The sequence below is a fragment of the Vicugna pacos genome, chromosome 26 (assembly GCF_048564905.1).
Source record: "Vicugna pacos chromosome 26, VicPac4, whole genome shotgun sequence".
NCBI classification, from domain to species: domain Eukaryota; kingdom Metazoa; phylum Chordata; class Mammalia; order Artiodactyla; family Camelidae; genus Vicugna; species Vicugna pacos.
In genome coordinates, this window is record NC_133012.1 from 19,897,369 (window position 1) to 19,917,730 (window position 20,362).

Genomic DNA, 20,362 nt, shown 5'->3' on the forward strand with positions numbered 1-20,362 from the left:
ACAGGTACAAGCTGTTTAATGCTCCGAAATTTTTATTGCTTTGAAAAATGCTCCCCTGACCAAATTAATTCAGATTTCAGAATGCCCAAGCTATTTAGAAATCAATTAAGTCCCTCTTTCCAGACTCAGGAGGGATTAAGTATCCGTTCTAATTCTGGCTCTGGCTCTAAGGAGCATGTCTGGTAATCTCTCTGGACCTCAGTCGGCTCCTTTTGGAAACAGAGAACTGACGTGGCTGAGAGAACCCTAGGAACTTTCCAGCAGGTGACTTTGGGAAGCGTCAGTGACCCGGGATGGGAGTCGGGGGTTTGGTCATCAGAGGTGGGCACTGCTGGCATTCAGCGAGCCACATCCTCTGGATATTCTCACATCCCCACAGTCATTGTGGGGGCAGTCCACAGCCCCTGCCCTGGGGACCAGGAGCAGCCCCTCCTGCCCCGCCCTGGAGCAGCGCTGTGGGAGGCTATCTCTGCTCTCAAGGGGCTGGACCCCGCTGCAGGGCCAATGCATCAGTACCTGGTTCAGATGTGAGACTCAGTGATGCTCGCTCGCTAAGATGAAGGGAGTGATGGGGCGTTCTGATTGGCTGCCAAAGGTGATGTGGAGTCCAGGGGCCTCTGCAGTCCCTTCTCTGTCTGCTTGGCTCAGAGGCCTGAGGCAGGTGACTTAATCACTCCAAGCCTCAGTTTCCCTCTCTGTAAAGTGGGTCAACAGCTGAGCCCTGCCAGGGGTTATGAGGATTGAATGACAGTACAGGGAAAATGCCCCGCCTGGGTGCGACTGCCAGTTGGTGGACCGGTTTACAGCCCCCTCCGCCTTCTCCCCTCCCCCCATAAACAGAACGGCACCTTGAAGATCATTGACAGGAAAAAGCACATCTTTAAACTGGCACAGGGAGAGTACATAGCTCCGGAGAAGATTGAAAACATCTACCTCCGAAGCGAACCTGTAGCTCAGGTGTTTGTCCATGGAGAGAGCTTGCAGGTAGGTGCTGTCAGGGCCTTGAAATGCAATGTGGGGGAGGGTATAGCTCAGTGGCAGAGCAGGTGCTTAGCATGTACGAGGTCCTGGGTTCAATCCCCAGTACCTCCATTAAACAATACAAAAAGTAATTTAAAAAATAAATAAAATTTTTAAAAATATATAAATGCGATGGGAAGTTTCCGATGAGTGGGAATTGATTGTTGTGTCTGACGTGCTGGAATGTTGTGCTGACACATTGCTTTTCACTACTTGGCATTTCTATTTTTTTCGTTTATTTTGTAACTGGAAGTTTGTACCTCGTGTTTTTGGAATTTCTTATCCAGAAAAGTTTTTTTTTCTCTTTAATTTCCAAAGTTGTATTTTATCTGGAGTGGTCTGCTATACCAAGGGAAGCTGAATAAAGATACTAGGGAGTGGGTAAAAATAAGCATCTGATTTAATTATGAGGCAAAATATTGATAATTATCTTATAAGAAAGAATTTCCAAACATACTGAACCTAACTTATTTATGATATGCCTCCTACGTCATTTTTGAGCAAGTGTTAGTTGCGAGCCAACATATACTTAAAGTTGAAAACAAAAGTCAATATTGCAATGAAACATCATTTGCCAAAATATTGGACAGACAGTGGTAAGGAAGAGAAGGGGGTCTGGTTTCCTGAGGGTTAATCTTTCTACAAATCTTAAGATTCGTAAATAATTTTAGAAGAATTCTTTTTATCTTATAAGAAAATGCACCTGTTTTTTTTCAAGATGCACCTCATTTTCTTTGACCTGGAATCTTACCATGCCTTTGGTTTTTATTTGGTTTCATTGTCACTAAATTGAAAGACTGAGGTATTGGAGATCTTTTAAAAAATGAATCTGCACGCATTTTCTCTTTCTCTTTGTATGAAGCAGTTATCTGATATCTGTCACCTTGTTTGCTTATTTGACCCTGTTTTATTTTAAGTATACACAAAAGTAAAAAATCAAGATTTTTATTAGATTTTGATTCCCAGTGGATCTTTATTGCCCAATTCCCGATGCTGTCTATATTTTTGAAGCAGGAGTTCTAAACCTGGGCCCCGTGGACTCCTGGGGCTGGTCATATGCTCTGAAGAGAGGATCTGAAACTTCCACCAGATTCTCCCAGGAGCCCATGACAGAAAATAAAGAACCGCATTTTAGAGCATCTGGATCAAGCAATGTAATAACTCACTTGTGTCGGTTACAGGCGTTTCTCATAGCAATTGTGGTACCGGATGCTGAGACAGTAGGTCCCTGGGCCCGGAAGAGAGGATTTGAAGGCTCCTTTGAAGAGCTGTGCAGAAACAAGGTAAGGTTCCGAGGTGTGCAGTCCGCCTCCTGATTGTCCGTTTGCACTAAGTGCAAAGCGCAGGGACTCCCAACACAGGAATAAGAATCTTGTTTTTCTTACCTTATTAGGATGTCAGAAAAGCTATTCTAGAAGACATGGTGAGACTCGGGAAGGATTCTGGCCTAAAATCATTTGAACAAGTAAGATTTCCATTCAAGTGCATGAATTCCCCCAAGACGGGTTTTTGACTTGAGGATGTTTGTCGTGAGCAGGTTATAGAAGAGGACAAGATGACATAAAGACATCCGTGCAGAAGGGATGCTGGGGTGATTCGGCAGGGGAGGGGATTACTGTGACCAGGGGTCTGGATTCTCCTCCTACAGGTCAGGCAGCAGGCCTGGTTCTGTGCTAAGAACAGGCCACAGCCCTTAGTTGAGACCATGCAGCCGGGCCTGGCTTGGACCACCCGGATGGTCCTCACCCCTTCGGAGCCTTAAGTGCTTAGGTAGCATCCAACCTCCTTTAACAGCCTGGTTTATTTGCAGGTCAAAGCCATCAGTCTCCACCCTGAGTTATTCACCATCGACAACGGCCTTCTGACCCCAACCATGAAGGCTAAAAGGCCAGACCTTCAGAATTATTTCAGGTCGCAGATCAATGAACTTTATTCCACCGTCAAAGTCTAATGGAGGTGGGGAGCCCTCTGCAGTCTTCTCCCACTGCCACCCTCACTGGTAGCTTGGACGACGGCAGGTGCAGGGAACGAGCATCCTTGTCTGACTCGTGCGTTCACATTCTCATCATAGGAACACTCGAGGGAATGGAGCACTGCCTTACAGTCACCTCGCGTTGCAGACCATGTTCACGGTGATATATATACAATTTCCAAAATGAGCCTTAAAAAATTGTAAAGGGGAAACTATAAATGTGCTAAGTTATTTACGACTTCCTCAGTTCAAAAGGTGGGTGAAAACTTCTGTCTCCCTGTTTTGCTCACCAAGGGGTTAGGACTTTGCTGTCCCTGAGACGTTTGCTGCTTGCTGCAAGTCCCCAGTTGTCTGCTACTCCAAAGAGTTCCGTGCACTGGAGGGCGCCGTCCCTTACAAACTGGAGCTATCCCAGCCGGAGGACGTCACAAGTGGACCAGAGGGTTTTTTTTTTAATCCCTGCCACCTGCCCGTCCCCATCTCACAGTCCATCCCACAGCCCTTGTGATGAACCCCTGTCACTCCTGCTGGAGCAGAAGGTTCCCAGTGAAGCAAGGACAGACCCAACTCAAAACAGTGCACTCTGAGTCTCAGATGGCCGCTCCCCAGCGCGGGTGGATTCTGGCGCCCACAGCGCAGAATGTTCTCTGACCCTTCTCTCCAGTCCCAATGCCCTCCCTCCATCCTTTCCCAGGGGTTATTAGAAAATCGGCCTTAGACCCTACAGTGAAGACACGCATTTCAAAAAGAAATAATTACCTGGATCAACCATGCACAACTGTGATGCCAAACAGCTGTGTGGTCGCTCTGTCTGTGATGGCCCACCCGTGGTCTTTTAATGTGGTTTTCATATCAAAAGAGTATGTTGTGATTAAGTGGCTTTTTTCCCCAGAATAAACTCTCAGGCAAGGCATGTCTTTGAAAATATTAAGGGAGTAGATACACTTGGTACTTATTGAAATGGGCAGTGATAAATAAATGCTCTTTTCTCATAATTCTACCTGATTTCTAGGAAATGTATTTGACAAGCCAAAACTCTAGCACGTAGGAATCTGGAAATCTCATTTCCCGGGATTAATTTCTCAAGGGATTCTTTTTTTTTTGATTTGGGAAATTAGCAGCTTTTCACTTTTCTGCAAGTCTTTGCCACATGTGACTAAACTGAGTTGTCATTTATACAGTGAAAGCAGTTGTTTTGGGACATGTGAAGACGTGAATTCTACAAGCACAACAGGGTTTGCACTAAAGAACTGTCGTTGTGGTAACACTATTTGGTAGCCTAACTTCATATGTATATTCTTAATTGCACAGTCAGTAATTTGTCACACTGGGGTTTTGAATGTTTGCTTTAAGTGTTGGCTATTTCTATGTTTTATAAACCAAAACAGAATTTCCAAAAACAATGAGGGAAACCAAAATAAATATTTCTGCATTTCAAGTGAGTGAGTGAAGCCTCCCTTCTCGTGTCGGGGGGTGGTATCCGGACTGAGGGGCAGAGCTGAGAGCACGGCGGGCCCTCCGCGCCCAGCCCTTCCCGAGGGGTGGTCCCCCTCCAGGCCTCCTTCCCGACACTTGCAGATGCCGACCCAGGCCGGCCAGCTCCTCCGGCAACAGCCCTGCTGTGTTGTGGAGAAGAAGCTGATGGTGTGAGCGACACGGATAGTCTCGGGAATGCAGGTTCTCGGCGGGGTGGGGGCTGCATTTCAGAAGGGCTCGCTGCGGTTGGCTCTGGGGTGGATTGCACTCTGCTGCGTGTTAGTCCTTCTCTTCCTCCAGAACTGTCTGGGAAGCCGTCTCATTGGTAGCAGCCCACTTCTTCTTTCTTTTCCTCTCTCCTGACCCTACGTTGTCATTTTAAAGATTTTCTTTTCCTGACTGGGCGAGTGTCAGCTTCCTGATGCTAGTCGTAACCTTTCTCTTTCCTCCCTGAGCCCCCACTGCAGGGCTTAGGAACTCGGAGGTGTTCGTTAAGTAACTCTCACTTGAATGAATACTCGACGTTTTGAAGCACGCTTCTGTAATGAGGTTGATAGAAACACTGGGGTTTTTTTTTTTTCTTTTTAAAAAAAATTCTGGTGAAATACACTTACAGTTTACCGTCTTAATCATTTTTTAGCATCCAGTTGAGTGGCATGAAGTGCATTCGTATTGTTGTGCTGTCAGCACCACCATCCATCTCCAGAAACAAAACTGAAACTCTACCCACTCAGCAGTAACCCTCATTCCTCCTCGCCCCGGCCCCTGGCCACCACCGTTCACTTTCTGTCTCTGAATTTGACACCTCTTGGAGCCTCGTATGAGTAAATCATACAGTGTTTCTTTCTCTGACTCATTTCACTTAGCATGATGCCCTCAGGTTCATCCGTATTGTCACAAATGGCAGGGTTCTCACTTTTTATAGTTGATTCATATTCGTATGATTACACCACATTTGGGTTAGCCATTCATTTGTTGGTGGACGTTTGGACATCTGCTCCCACCTTCTGGCTGCTGAGAATAACCCTGCTATGAACGTGGGTGGACCAGTATCGGAGTCCCTGATTTCACTTCTTTTGGGTAAATGCCCAGAAGTGGGGCTGCTGGATCATAGGGTAGCTCTATGTTTAATTTTTTGAGGAACCTCCACACTGTTTTCCACACAGCTGCACGATTTTGCGTTCTCACCAGCCATGGACAAGGGTTCCACTTTCTCCGCATCCTCGCGGTTACTTGTTGGCTTTTGTTTTATTGATGATATCCATCCTAGTGGATGCAGGCAGTAACCCGCTGCAGGCTTGATTTGCATTCCCTAATGATTGGTGAGGCGGGGCGTCCTTTCGTGTGCTTACTGGTCATTTGGATATCTTCTTTGGAGAAATGTCCTTTGCCCATTTTAAAAAATTGGATTGGTCTTTGTTATTGGGCACTGGGAGTTCTTTATATATTCTGGATATTAGTCCCTAAACACCATCTTCAGTTCTTGCCTTTCCAGGCGCACTGCATCCGATGGCCTCCAGCCCACGAGTGAAAACCGCTCCTCCAAAGCCCTGCCTCACCCCGGCAGTTCGCCCGGCTCCTCCCCGCCGCCCTGGCTGTGACACCGCCTCACTCTGTGTCTACACTCCAACAGTTTGTTTTTAAGTGTATTTGGCTTTTGGTGTTAAATATGTTTGCCTCACTCTCAATTTTTTAAATTCCTCAGGATAATAATAATAACTGAAATGTCCTGAAGGTTGCCATGTGCCGGGCACTAGTCAGCAGGTTAGTAGGTGACCCATTTCAAGCCAGATGCTGCTTGGTTGCCGTTTTTACAAGGAGGACATCAAAATACCCGAATTCGATCAGTGTCACACACCCCACAGACCTGGAGCGGACCAGCCTGGCTCCAGACGCCCAGCTTTCCACCCCACACTGTGGAAGTTTCTTCTTGCCTGCCCGTGGTGGTGACTTCCTGACACAGCATATCAGCGGATTGTTTCTTGGCGCCAGCGCTTGTGCCTCTAAATTTCAGTCGAAGTGGTTTTGATTCCCGCTTTGTTCTTGGTCACAGCGGAGGCTAATACCACTTCCTGGTTTTCTAGTGGTTTTGTGGCTTATCAAAAACTAAATATGGTTGCTCTCGGGAAGGCTGGTAACAAATCCTCAAGGACCAAATGTTATGTAGAACCACCCACTCTAGTTTAAGAGGAAAATAAGTATAAAACTGGGTCACAGGCATGTGGCAGGTCCATGAGATCCTTGGAAGTTCTAGGAATCACCGGCTGTGAAAGTAAGAACAGCTCCGGGTCTCGTGGGTTTGCTTGGGGCCGGGGCGGGGGGTGGGGTGGGTTGTGCTGTATTCTTCCCTTACGTTCTCTCTCTTGATTCTCCCAAAACCCCTGTGAGGCAGGTGATGGGTCCACAGTTATGTGTCTAACACCAGCTAAGTGCCAGGCATGGTCCTGTGCTGTGAGGACTCAGCCATGAGCATAGAAGACAAGATCCTGGCCCTGGAGCAGCCCCCTTTACAGCAGAGAGACGGACAGGAAATGAGAAAGTAAGTGGACAGCTTCAGATGGGGATGTGCTGGGTGCCTTGAAGAGAACAACTGACAGAGTATTAGAAGACCACAGGGCCTCTTCTAAGTGTGATGGCAGAGAAGCTGTCTTTGAGGAGAGGACACTTGGGGTGATAACCTGGAGAAAGAGGCAGAACAAGCCTTGCCATGGTTTGGAGAAAGAGTTTTCAAATAGAAGAAATAGTGAGCGCAAAGACCCTGGGGTGAGAAAGAGCTCGCTGTAGTCCAGGCACAGAAAGGAAGGGGCAGTGCGGCTGGAGCATCAGAAGCGAGGGAAAGAGTGGTACCCAGAGAAGTGAGAGACGAGGAAGGGCCAGTTATCAGGCCTGGCAGCCCAGGAATCCAGGGTTTACTCGGAAACCAATGAAAGGTTTGAGGTGAGGAGTGACATTCCCTGAATGACCACTCTGGCTGCTGCAGAGGGACCAAAGGAGAAGCTCAGAGACCAGGAAAGGACAGCGAGTGCACGATGGCAGCCCGAACCAGGGTGGAGGGTAAGTGTGAAGGCTGCTGGAGGCAGAAGCAGTGCATGTGCAGGATCAGGAAAGGGAGGGTTGGGGGTGAGCACAGCTGGGTGGATGGTGGAGCCGTACTTACTGAGACGGAAGACCCTGGGGCATTGGTTTTGGGGGAGGGAATCGAGGTTGGATCTGGACAGTTTCCATTTGAAGTTCCTGCTGGACAAGCACCTAAGGATGGATGTGGGCCCGGAGCACAGAGAGCGGTCAGGAGACACCAGGTTGGAAGTCAGCAGCACAGAAGAGGTATTTAAAGCTGAGGGAATTTATCAGTAACCCGGGGGAGTAGGAAACAGCAATGGGGATGGAGGGGTACCTGCCATCGTCTGTCAGATGTCTGTCTGGCCCAGAGCATCCTTCCCACTTATCCTCCAACCTTCTGAAGTTTTCATGGACGGTGGCCACGGTCGTGAGTGTGACTGAAGGGGACTCTCCTGAGGTTCAGGGCACAGAGGTAGTTCCCCTGGGTCTTTTGTTAGCGCAGCACCCCCACCCCCACTCCCACCCAACCCAGCTGCCCTTTCACGCCTGTATTCTAGAGCAAGTGCCCAAATCTGTGTCCATCTTGATCTCACCCCTTCACCCAGAGAGAGTAATTGGGAAATTGACCCTCCGCCTTACTTACTGTCCACACATGTGGCATAGAAAGAAATCTAGAATTTTCCTTTTGACTTTTTCCTTCGCTGTTGATTTGTGCCAATGGTCAGCGTCTTGCTGGGTGAATTCTGCTTCTCGGCCCTGTTCTTCAGGTACAGAGGGATTCTGTTCTTGCCCAGGAGCGGGTTTTCCCCCCTACCCCGCCCGCCCACAAGTATATTTTGCACATAAGTTCTTAGCCACTCTCCTTCGTTGAGATTTTTAAAGAGGGAATGGTTTTGGCTGTCAAGTTTCTCTAACAGAATCGTCCTTGCTACACACGAAGGCTGCTGGTTTTCCCTCTAGGAACCCCAGGCAGGCTCCCTGCTTTGCATGTGGCTGGGTAAACTGGAGGGTGAGTCACGGGAGTGACAGCGGAGTCCGCTGCAGGGGAGCTCACGTGGGTGCTCGGCTGGGACACACGGAGCATGTGTAGAACCAGTTGGCTCACATTCTGCATTGGGCAACGTGTGCCGACACAGAGGGACTCTTGTTTTTGAGTCTCTTGCTTTCCCACACCCTCTGATACTGCCACCCCCACCCCGCTGGCTCCTGCCAGCTCCTCGGCCCCGCCCAGGCTGAGCTGCCACCCAGCCCTGCGTTTGGGAGCAACTCCGCGGCTGCCCCAGGCAGCCTCAGCTCCCCTGACTTGCTGAGGCTTTCTCCTGCTGTCTCTCAAGCCCATCCACTTCCCTCCATCCCTCAGTCCGCCTAGCCAAGCAGGGCGGCAGCCAGCCCTTGCTGGGACGACCGCATCTGCCCCTTACTTGACCTCCTCGTCTCCTGGAGCGGTCTCTGCTCACTCACTTCTCCCCCACTTGGCAGCGAGGATGATTTCTCTAAATCACAAGTCTTCATCGCATGACTTCCCTGCTTAATCATTCCAGGGTTTCCTATCGCTCTCAAGTCTGAACCGCTGAGGCACTTAGAGGAAGGCTTCTCCACTGTGACTGTGCACCAGGTCCCCTGGGGATCTGAAAGCACGGATTCTGAGTCAGTAAGTCTGCAATCAGGGCTGATATTCTGCATTTCTCATAAGCTCCCGGGTGGGGCCTGTCCTGCTGGTCTGTGCAGGCCACTCTGAGGAGCAAGGACCAGGAGGTCCCCTGCCTGTCTCCCTAACCTCATCTCTTGCCACCTTCCCAACTCTGTTCCAGCCACACTGAACTTATTCTAGCTCCCAGAATGCATCACATTTCCACTCATCCCTGGGCCTTTGCACGTGCACCCTCACTAGCGCACTCTTGTACCCCAGCCTGGCTGGCTTCTGCCCTTTATTTCAGTTAGAGGGTAGATGTCATTTCCTCTAGGAAGTCTTCTCTGATTCTCCAACCCCAGGGAACAAATTGGGGAGTGTGTTTGTGGCCCAGCAGTGGTGTGAGGTGGAGGGATAGGGTGGTAATAATGTTATGCTCAGGGACAAGGTCAAAGGGGTGAGTGAGCTGAACCGTGAGGTACAAGGTGGCAGCCAGAGAGGTGGGGAGCCATTTCCTTCTACAGAATGTTCTAGGAAGAAGATTCTCGTGTCCCCTGTGGTGGACAGAAGACTGTCTGACCTGAGCTTGTGCAAAGGGTCCCAGGTCTCCTGCTGAGCAGAGAGGATCCCCGAGGAAAGGCCACTGCTTCCGCCGCACGAGGTCAGCCACACAACTGTGTGTGTGTCCTCAGGCCACCTGAAAGTCATGTCTGCATGACCAAGGCTGTTACAAGGATGAAAACTTTTTCCAGAAAGTTCTTTTTTGACCACAGCCTGAGAGAGAATCATGGAGACAAGTTTCTACAGTAGAAATCTCCTTTCCTTAAGAAAATCTTTTTCTTTAAAAGTATCCTTTAATTTTTTTTCTCTTTTTTAGTTTATGTGCTCCTTTGGTCCTTGTTTGATTTTTGACTTATAAAGTTATTTCCTATGCAGGTGGGAAGTCGGTTATTCTTGGCTATGAAATCCTGGATTTTGCTAGAATGTTCCTGCCAGGGTTCCTGCACCGGACTCTCTGAGTCCAGCAGGGGGCTGGGAAGGGGATCTGAGACACTTGATACCGCATCGTCAGGATGTAGTGATCAGACCTGTTTAGCCACGTGACCTCAGCTTGGGTAGGAGAAGTGCCAGTTAGGTCTGGAAAAAGTAGAACATTAGTTCCACAGCAAACAAGTCCAGTAGCTGGGAATCAGAGCCAGGGCAGGATTGGAAAGCATGTGACTTGGGGAGGGAGCTAATGTCACTGCAGTTTGCTCCAATGGAAGAACGTCCCTGCCCTCCAACATTAAAAGACACTGAATAGTACTTCCTTACTGAACTTAATTTCCGCTTGAACCAACTTTAAGCCAGTATTTACAGTGTCTGAACTGGTCGCTAGTTAAATCTCCAGCCCTGTTCTTACTCTGCCCTCTAGTGGGCACAGCACTGAATAGAAAATTCAACAAGAAGCTGGCTAGAAAAAAGCAGAGGCACCGTTGGAAGTGAGAAGCCCCTCTATCTAGGGTCCTCCACATTCTTTACCTCTTTATCTTCATGGTAATCCTGTAAGATAAATAATGTTCTCACTTATATTTTCATTAAGCATCAAATTAATAATTCCAAAATATAGAACTAATATATAGATACCTACTCCACAGCGACGGTATCCACAGAGAAGTGTCCATGCACAACCACGGATCCCAAGGATCCAAGATACTTTGTAGTTCTTTATTTTCTGTGTTTGTACTACAAAAGCAATAGAGTTTTTTCATTTCCAAGCTTGAAAGTAAATCACATAACTTAGCGACCCTCTGTGTACATGTCCTCCAGCACCTCCGAGCCTCCCAGTGTCCCTCCGGGTTACCCCCAGGGCTCCGGATCCGCAGTCTCCACTCCTGTGTTCTCAGCCCGCTTCCAACACCCTGCTTCACCGCATCCTGAAGACTATTTCTTCTTCACAACCGTCCCAGACACCTCGGGACAAGGTTGTTGATTTTAGCAAACATTTACAAAAGATTAACTGTGGTGGGAAGAGCGGGGAGGGTATAGCTCATTGGTAAAGCCCGTGCCTAGCATGCAAGGGTCCTGGGTTCAATCCCCAGTACCTCCACCAAATAAACAAACAAACAAACAAACCTAATCACCACCCTCCCTCACCCCCCCAGTGGTGGGAAGAGTACAGCACAACACAGGCACCATCTTAAGTTAGAAAATCTTGGCCATGGCTTCTTCCCCAAAGTAGTCCGCCATTCTCTTCGTGGGGAGTTTCTCATCGACCAGATCCTTGGCTGCAGCGTCTTCAGTTTGCTGGGTTCCTCCTCTTCCTTCCAGTATCCCTTCTCCCTTCTCTGGCTGCAGCCTCCAGCCCCATGCTTCCATTAATGTCTTACAATGAGCCTTTGTGCGGTCCTCCTCCCTGGCCAAACTGGACGCAACACCTGGCTTATACGTTCAGATGCTCGTGAAGGGATTCTGGTCTCCACCCCCAGCAGCAGAAACAACCAGTAGAAGCTTTGAGATTGCTAGTCAGCATCAAAGTCCTAGGAAAGGCTCTCATCCCAACTCTGCCCAGAGCAAACTGAGTCTTCTCCATGTTGTAGTGTTGCCTTGCTTTATTGCACTACACACACCGGAGACCCTGGAAGGTGCGGCTTTCCCTCTCCCCTCCCCTCACCCAAACTGAGAATCACTGCTCTAAGCTAATAGTTTAACTGAACAAGCAGCATGACAGAGGTGAACAATGTGAGTTTGGGGGTGGGGGGGGTTGGAATCCTAGGTGGGATTCCTGGCTTCCCTGCGGCTAGCTCTACAACCATGGTGGTGTTGGTAATAGCAGAAAGACTGAAATGTATGCAACCCATGTTTGCATACACAGGAGAATGGATAAATAAAATGTGATATATTTACTTAATGCATTCCGAAGACAATGAAAATGAATGAACTACAGCTACAGGCATCGATGTGGGTAAATCTAAAAATCATAGCTTTGATTAAGAAAAAACACTTCCAAAATACATACCAAATATCATTTATATAAAGTTTAAAAACAGCAATAATTATTACATTACCTAGGGATATATCAAGGTAGAAAAACAGAGAAGTGGTTATCCTTGGAAGGAATGATAATTATCAATTTCCTAATCCAGTAGCGAGTATCTGTGTGCTCCTTTTTATCTTTATACATGTTATTATTTTGTATGCATGAAATATAATTTTATTGTAAAATATACATAACAAAGTTCAGTATTTTAACCATTTTTAAGTGCAGTTTAGTGGCACTACTTAAGCACATTCACACTGTTATGCAACCATCCACCCACTGTCCATCTCCAGAACTTCTTCACCATCGCAAACTTCTTTGGGCGTCAAATCCAACAAATCATTGCCAAACCGAGCGTCTGAAGCTTTTGCCCTGTGTTTTCTTCTGAGAGTTTTACAGTTTGAGCTCTTACAGTTAGGGCTTTTGCTCCATTCTGAGTTTATTTTTATTTATGGTGTGGTAAGGGTCCAACATCGTTCTTTTGGAAGATACTACATTTTTAAACAGAAAGCAAAGAATCAGAGTATTAGCTCCAGAAGGGGCCCTCCCCATTTACGAATGGAGAAACTGGGATAGAAATAAAACAATAGGCCAGGCTCACACAGCTGATTAAGGGCAGCAGCGGACTAAAAGCCAAAAGCTGTTTACAAAGCTTTACAGCGGACGACTGCGCAGGCGCCTAAGCACCCGCGCGCCCACCCGGGCTTTGGACCCGCCCCTCGCGGGCGAGCGCCCTCAGGCTTTCCGGCACTGGCTCCTCCCCTTCCCCATCCTGAGGGCGGGCCCGGCGGTCCAGGAGCGTTGGAACTTGGGAAAACAGGCGCGGCGCGCGAGTGAAGGGAAAACCCGGAAAACCCTTGGCGGCTCATGGACCGTGAGGAACTGGGTGTAAGGCGTGAGCTCCCGCTCCCGCTCCCGCTCCGCCTTCCTACTATACCAGGCCTGGTTTTCTCTCGCACTCTAAGACGGGGAGGAGCCCCGCCTTGTAAACTCGGGAACAAGGGCGTGGGCGGGGCGGAGGGCGAGCCCGCGTGCTTAGCCCGGATTGGTTGCTTGGAGCGGCGCGAGGTTTGGCGGGAGTTTCGGGGCTGCGCCGGCGCAGAGAGCTGCGGGCTGGGATGGCCCCGCCAGGGCGAGTGAGGCGCGCGGGGTAAGTGCTGCGGGCCCTCGGAGCGCGGGGCCGGGGGCCGCTTTGTTTTCTTTGTCTTCCGCGGGGCTTGGGCCTCTCGGAGCTGTTCGTGCTCCCTGGTTCTGCCACTGTGCAACTTGTCCTAGTGACTAACCGCTCAGGGCCTATGTTTCCGCGTCTGTAAAACGGGAATAACAACAGCCCAACTTCGTAGGATTATGGTGATGTTTAAAGGATTACAGTTTAAAACTGTGCCTGGCGGGGAGGGAAGAATGTTGGCCACTGTTAGCATTACGTCGTGTGGGTGGGTGCTCGAATTGTTTTGAAACAAACTGTCCAACAAATGACTGTTGAGTGCCTGCTATTTGCCAGATAATATATTCTAGTGACGTTTACACTCTGGCTGGAAGTCAGTATTCTTATTTTCAAGATCCTGCTTGTTTTCGTAACACAAGCCAGAGACCATAAAGCTGAACTAAATCTCCGGCGGGGACACCAAGCTGCCGCTTGTTTTCTTAAAAGGGGCACTCCAGCCACGATGAGTCACGCCTTTTGTTTGTTTTTTTTGTTTTTTTAATCAAAAAGGGTATACATGTAAAAAATAGGCTGCAAAACTGCTCTCTAAAATATTCTTCATGGATTCATTGGCAAATATCTCACTGGTGGGGTCTGGAGTAGATTCAAGGCCCTGTCCTGGCTGGAGGGGCCTCCGCTTGTCTCCACAAGTTCACACGTTCATGAGTTACACCTGGGCCGTGGGAAGACTGCCTGGGCAGAGTGCATTTGTAGATGCGGGCTGAGGGTGGACGGCAAGCCAAATGGCACAGGGTAAAAGCTGCAGCAGAAGGGAGCCGGGAGGTGGTGTAAAGGAGATTAGACTTAAGGGGAAAATGGAAGACTCCCCAGTGGAGAGAAGGATTTGGAAAGAATATAGGGGCCTTGAAAGATCAGCCAGCAAGAGTTACACTTGATCTGATAGGCCAGTAGGTTTTTTTTCTCTCCGCACCCCAACCCATAGATACACACACATACATACATATATCATTTTTGGCTTCCAGACTCAAGAAATCTGTTCGCTCTCCTCCCTAAAACACACTAGTGTGCATACACCAAAAATTTTACATGTTATCACGGAGGTTTCCATCTTTCCGCAGCCTCACCTTGCTGCTAGCCTAAGGTAAGAAGAAGCTTGACCACTTTTTGGAGCACAAAGCAAGAAATAGTGGAAAGAGTAGGTTAAGAAGTTATGTGATCTTTGTTTCTGGTCCTTTTCCTTGGCTGTGTAATGACTGGTGTCACATAACTTTTCTGAACCCCAGGATCATAAAATAAAGGCTGTAAAACTAACATCTGTTCTACTATTTTCTCTGGGTCTGAGAATCAAATCAGTGGTTTTCAAAGTGTGGTTCCTTGATCAGCTGCACCTGGAACTTGTCAGAAATGCAGAGTCTCGGGCCTTCCCAGGCTTACTGAATCAGCCCCCCCACCCCGGGGGTGGGGCCTCACAGCCAGGCCTAACAAGCCCTCCAGGTGATTCTGATGCCTGAAGTTCAAGAACCAATGCTCTCAAAGAGTTTTCCAACTTTTGTTTAAACTGTAGCTCACAGTGAAGATGTTTTACATCACAATGGGTACACACATGTGAGCAGACACATAACAAAAGGTTTATGAGAGCACTGTGTCCAGTGCAATCTTGTATTTTATATTCTCTTATGTTTTCTTTTAAAAATTGCCGCTGAGGGGAACCTTAAAGGACATTATAGGGCAATTGGTAAAACTTGGATATGGACCGTAGATTAGACAATGTCAGTGTTAGATTTCTTGGTTTGGGGATTGTGCTGTGACTCTGTGAGATAATGCCCTCTTTTTTAGGAAAAACACACTGAAATAATTAGCGGTAAAGACTCACAGTGTCCCCAGTTTACCTTACATGTGTACACACAGAAAGCCAATGAGACAAAATGTAAATTGTGACATGGGATTCACTTCTACCTTAAGGACTGTTAAGGAGCTCAATGAGAAAATGTGTGTCAAAGAGCCAGGCTCAGGATGGAACCAGGGCCAAGGGCTTGATAAAGTTTCGTGTATATTTCTTGCTTATTTCTGCAGAAAGTCAGCTGTTGCTGTGGTTTGGGACATCAGGGACAAGGATGACAGCAGGGTTAGCAGTTGTCCGTGTCCCTGAGGGCAGAGAGCTGTGCTGTTTATACATAAGTGATACGGTTTGACTTATTAAAAAACAGAATTCAACGTGTGAGATATAGTTACGCTTTCCAGAAGGATTTTGCTGTAAACTGAATTTTGTCATGTGCACATTGTTAATGCAGCTAACGAGGAATGTAATTTGGAAATAAAATGCTTGGAAGACATGGCAAGTTACGGTGTTTTGCCCCAGTTGTTTTTATGCATTCCTAACTCTTGTATGTTTTTGCTCTTTCATATGAAGTGAGAGAAATTCACGGAACACTGTAGGAAGAACACATTCCACAAAAGATGTAAGTTATCTTTTTATACTATATTTTAATTGGCAACACACAGTAACATTGTATGGGAGACTTGGTAAGCTCAGTGTTTTATTGTAGGGGAAAAGTAAACTCCTTTCCTCCAGCTTTGTCCAGTATACTGCGGTTAACGTTTTGAACCTTTTTTCCCCCCGCTGCTGTTGGTTTTATTTTCACTGGGACAGTTGGCATCGTTGAAAAATCGTACAGTTTGCTGTATTTTGCTTTTTTCACTTACAGCCATCTCTCCACGTCGTTGCAGTTTTCAGCAGTTGTTTACAATTTCATAATATTCCATTTAGTTTTACCTTCACATTGTATTTTTACTGGGGGGTAGAGTCTTAGGAATAAATGAGTGTTAAAGGCGGGTTTCTTTAAGACTCTCCACTGCTCCTTTCACGTTCTCTTCCAGCGGCTTGGCCCCCAGGCACTGGATTCTCCTTAGCAGCCTGTGCCTGTGCCTGGGGGTGGGGACTGCTCCCGCTCCGGGGCTCCGGGTCCCCGGTCCGCCCTGGGCTCTCTGTCTGGGCGGTCCCTGTCCGCCTGCTCCCCTGCCCCCTCCTCTTTACTCGCGCCGCCCCCGGCCCTGGCTTGCTCCTTCTTTGGGTGGGTTTCTTCAGCTTCCCTGTCTCCTCCCTCCTTTGGAAGGCAGCGGCCTCGCACGTGGAGGCGCACTGGCCCCGGGGAGTGTGGATGGTGGGGCCCTGCCAGCCCCTCCTCCGCATCCTGCCCCCAGCAGTCCGTCAATAATCTTCCACGGAGGGTTTGTGAGTGTCAGTCTGTCCGTTTTATTCCATCTCCTGTGTATCTTCCAGAATCTCCTCATACTTACTGTCTTCCGTGCTGATGGCATTTTCCAGAGCCGCCACGGAGAGTTTCCTCCCCTTCGGTGTGTTGTGGTCTTTTATGAGGGGAGCCGTCTTCGCGGGGCTTATGAGGATGCACCGTAAACCCGTGTCTCTCCTGCAGTCAGGAGTTGTCACCCCTGTGTGTCCTCAGAGCTGTTTATGAACTTTCAGGTAAACGGGTGTATTTCTGGACAGAGGGCCCACCGCTCTCCTGGATCAGGCGTTGGTGGCCTGCATTCTGTGACCAGGTCTAGCCTGCTCCCTGTTTGTACAGCCCTGAGAGCTACGGGTGGTTTTTATTTTACATTTTTAAATGACTGAAATAAAATCAAAAGAAGACTATCATTTGACATGTGAAAGTATGAAATTCAGGTTTCAAGATTTATAAATAAAGCTTTATTGCAACCCAGCCGAGCTTACTGCTGTCGCACTGGGATGGCTGAGCCGAGCAGACCCCACAACAGAGCCTCCACGTCCTGCAAAGACCAATACACAGTTGCCCCTTAAACAGCGCAGGTTTGAGCTATGTGGGTCCACTTATAACCCGGGTTATTTTCAGTAGTAAATCCTGTATGATCTGCAGCTGGTTGAAACCGCGGGTGGGGAACTGTGGATGGAGGGCTGAGTTGCAGAAAGTCATACTGGGATGTTCAGCTGTGCGGAAACTGGGCGCCTGTAACCACCTCGTTGTTCAATGGGCAACTGTATTTACTCACTGGTTTTTTTATAGAAAAGTTTACCAAGCCCTGCCTTGGATTATCCAAAGAACCTGTGCCGCCCAAAGTGTCACGGCTCTTGTCTTCACGCAGCAGTGGTAGCAGGCGTTTCATTTGTGATCTTGTTTGCTGGGGCCAATTCAATGACTTTGAACTTCATTTACTTTTAGAAAGCTGGCCAAAAGCACAAGCCTACTGATGTATTTGATTTTCCTGATGATTCTGATACCTCAAGTATCGGCAGGCCGGGTGAAAATGAGAAAGATGAAGAACCCTATGAAACCTTTGGTTAGTATCCTAAATCTTTATCCCAAAAACCTCAAAGTAGTTCAAGCAATAGCACTCAGGCTAGGTACTGATAACAATATAGAAATACCTTCACATATAAAAATGCGGCTATGTACACATGAATATAATGGTCTGGGGAGTATTTGCTACTTTGAACTAATTTTTCTCACGTCTAAGTACACTGGAACTAAGAACTCTATGTTTATTAAACATAGTCAGAGTGGAACTGTCCCCGTAGCATTTGTCAGCAGGCCAGCGGCAGTAGGACACCCAGCACAGGGTCTGTAACAAGAGGAATGTAGAAGGTAGTTCCCGCTTCATACCTCCAGGAGAGTCACTCGGCAAGAGGTAGCATGTCAGAATTTCCTTTTTGAAAACGTGGTGCATACGTTTATGTAGAGACCACATTTTGTGTGTCTGTTCACCTTGGGCTGCTTCTGACTGTTACGAACGATGCTGCAGTGAGTGTGGATGTGCACGCACGTTGCAGTCCTGCTTTCCCTTCTTTGGGGGCTATGTGTCCCCAAAAGTGGGACTGCTGGCTCAGTGGTAATTCTGTTTAATTTTTTGAGGAATTGCAGCTGCACCATTTTACATTCCCATTAGCAACGCACAGATTCCAGCTTCTTCACATCCTCACCATTACTTGTTCTGTTTTTTTTGTTTGTTTTTTCTTTTTTGATAATAGCCATCCAGATGGATGTGAACTGGTATCTCAGTGTGGTTTTGAGTTGTCTTCCCCTAGTGATGACTGATGGTGAGCATGATTTCAGTGTGCTTTTTGGCCATTTGCACACAGGCTCACCTCGGAGATACTGCAGGTTTGGTTCCAGACCACTGCAATAAAGTGAATATTCAATAAAGCAAGTCACACAAATTTTTGGTTTCCCAGTGTATGTAGAAGTTATGTTTACACTACATTGTAGTCTGTGAAGTGTGCAGAAGCATTATGTCTAATAAAGTGTACATACCTTAATTAAAAAATACTTTATTGCTAAAAAAATGCTCATCATCTGACAGTGCAGGGATGCCACAAAGCTTCAGTCTGTAAAAAGTGCGGTATCCGCCAAGTGTGAGGACGAGGTCTGCCTGTGTCTTCAAAGGAGTGTCTGCTCAGATCCTTTACTCATTTTTAAATTGGGTTATTTATCGCTTTATTGTTGAGTAGTAAAAGTCCAGCTTGTACGAGATTCAGAATTGGTCTAGTTTTCTGTTTTTCCCTTGTCGTGCACAGAAGTGAAGTAAATAAACCCCTTTGCCTAGTTGAGGCGAGTACAAAGTATGTTTCTAACTTTAAAATTGAGTAGCTGCTCTGTGCACTGTACAAGCAGCTGTCTACCTGCACACACGTTAAGCGTGTGCACTGGCCTGCAGTCTGAGCACAAAGAGATGGTTGCTTGGCTCTTACCAGGCGCCGCTCCTCCCCGCGAGGTCTCCACCCCGCCGTGAGCCTGCTGGGGTGCTGGGGCCTCTCCTGGGACTCCTGTCTCCTCAGCAGGTGGGAGCACCCTCATCCTCTTAGCAGCTCCTTTCTGGGTCTTTCCACCAAGGCCCTTTGGTCTCCTCTCCTTTCTCTTCTTCATTCCGAGTTAACTTTCCGCTTAGCTACAGGCTGTAGCAGTGCAGAGGGAAGGGGAGAGGAGGCACTGGGGACCCTCCGCAAAGGGCCATCCGTCAACCGTGTTGAGAGTCCGCCCTGCGCCAGGCACTCTGGGGGGTGACAGAGTCGGGGGAGCAGGCCAGGCACTCCAAACCTGAGAGTTGACATTTTAATGCAGCCGCCTCGCAGGTACACGTGTGACACGCCACCAGGCGGGGAAAGAGAGTGCCAGACCTCCTGTTATCGCCCAGCTCGTTAAAAATCTTCCACATAATATACGAGCACAGTACGGTTCTAAGTGGTGACTGTGCATGTAGTTATGGGTGAAATGGTTTACACTTTTTGCTGTTGAGGTGTGAGATCAGAAGTAGCCTGTGTAATTGGTTTGGGGTTTGTTAGCCATTTAAACAAAAGTTGCTTTGTACTCCGATGTAAAGGAACAAACATGAATATGGCCCAGACAGCCAGACTTCTAAAGTTGCCCTTTTTTCAAAAAAACCTTTTGTAGACCCTCCTTTACACAGCACTGCTATATATGCTGATGAAGAGGAATTCTCCAAACACAGCGGGGCGTCGCTGCCCTCAAGTCTGCCAGGAAAAGAAGCGAAAAGAAGGTATGAGCGTGTCTCCAGCAGACATTTATTCATGGTTAGTGGGGTTTCTGAGATGTTCTTTATGAAAGCAGCTTATAAAACTAAGCTTTATAAAGATCTTTTGAGCCAGCTTATGTTTTTCCTCAAGAGAACTTGGACATAAAAGAATTAGTTTTTCAGTAATTGACATTACTTATAATCACTGTAACCGACACCTGATTACTCCTAGAGAGACGCCAGTGAAGGTGGTTTAGCGTTGAGGTAAAACGAGGAGGGCAAAGAGTTCACGAGCACAGCATTTTACAGGTGATTGTTGACAGGTTCCCTGTAACTTACAGATTACCTTGCAGCAAGAGAGATGTTTTCTAGTGCAGAACAGAATAGGGGAGACAGGCTGATAATCACAAAGGAGATGGAGTCTGTTGGAAATTTCAGCTGTGTTGTCTCTAAGGAGATTTGGTTTGAGTTTGACAGATTTATGGGAAGGCGTGGGTCAGGTAAGTCGGGTAA

General features: G+C 47.7%; 2 protein-coding genes across 10 annotated transcripts in view; both read left to right on the forward strand.

The window, feature by feature from the left end:
- The window catches only part of ACSL1 (acyl-CoA synthetase long chain family member 1), a 55,589-nt gene extending 51,159 nt beyond the window's left edge, over positions 1-4,430 (forward strand). For 7 of the 8 annotated variants that reach the window (XM_072950466.1, XM_072950464.1, XM_072950465.1 and 4 more), the window contains 4 exons: positions 841-984; positions 2,202-2,303; positions 2,414-2,485; positions 2,831-4,430. In XM_072950466.1, the coding sequence (XP_072806567.1) occupies positions 841-984; positions 2,202-2,303; positions 2,414-2,485; positions 2,831-2,971 (459 nt within the window). In that variant the 3' untranslated portion in view covers positions 2,972-4,430. The remainder of the gene's footprint in view (positions 1-840; positions 985-2,201; positions 2,304-2,413; positions 2,486-2,830) is intronic. The other variant, XM_072950463.1, reaches the window with a different exon arrangement.
- A 2,401-nt stretch (positions 4,431-6,831) lies between these two features.
- CENPU (centromere protein U) overlaps positions 6,832-20,362 on the forward strand; it is a 28,576-nt gene continuing 15,045 nt past the window's right edge. The window contains exons 1-4 of one of the 2 annotated variants that reach the window (XM_072950472.1): positions 6,832-7,007; positions 15,753-15,801; positions 17,542-17,659; positions 19,768-19,873. In XM_072950472.1, the coding sequence (XP_072806573.1) occupies positions 6,907-7,007; positions 15,753-15,801; positions 17,542-17,659; positions 19,768-19,873 (374 nt within the window). In that variant the 5' untranslated portion in view covers positions 6,832-6,906. Of the gene's footprint in view, positions 7,008-12,992; positions 13,328-15,752; positions 15,802-17,541; positions 17,660-19,767; positions 19,874-20,362 lie in introns of those variants that run through there. The other variant, XM_072950471.1, reaches the window with a different exon arrangement.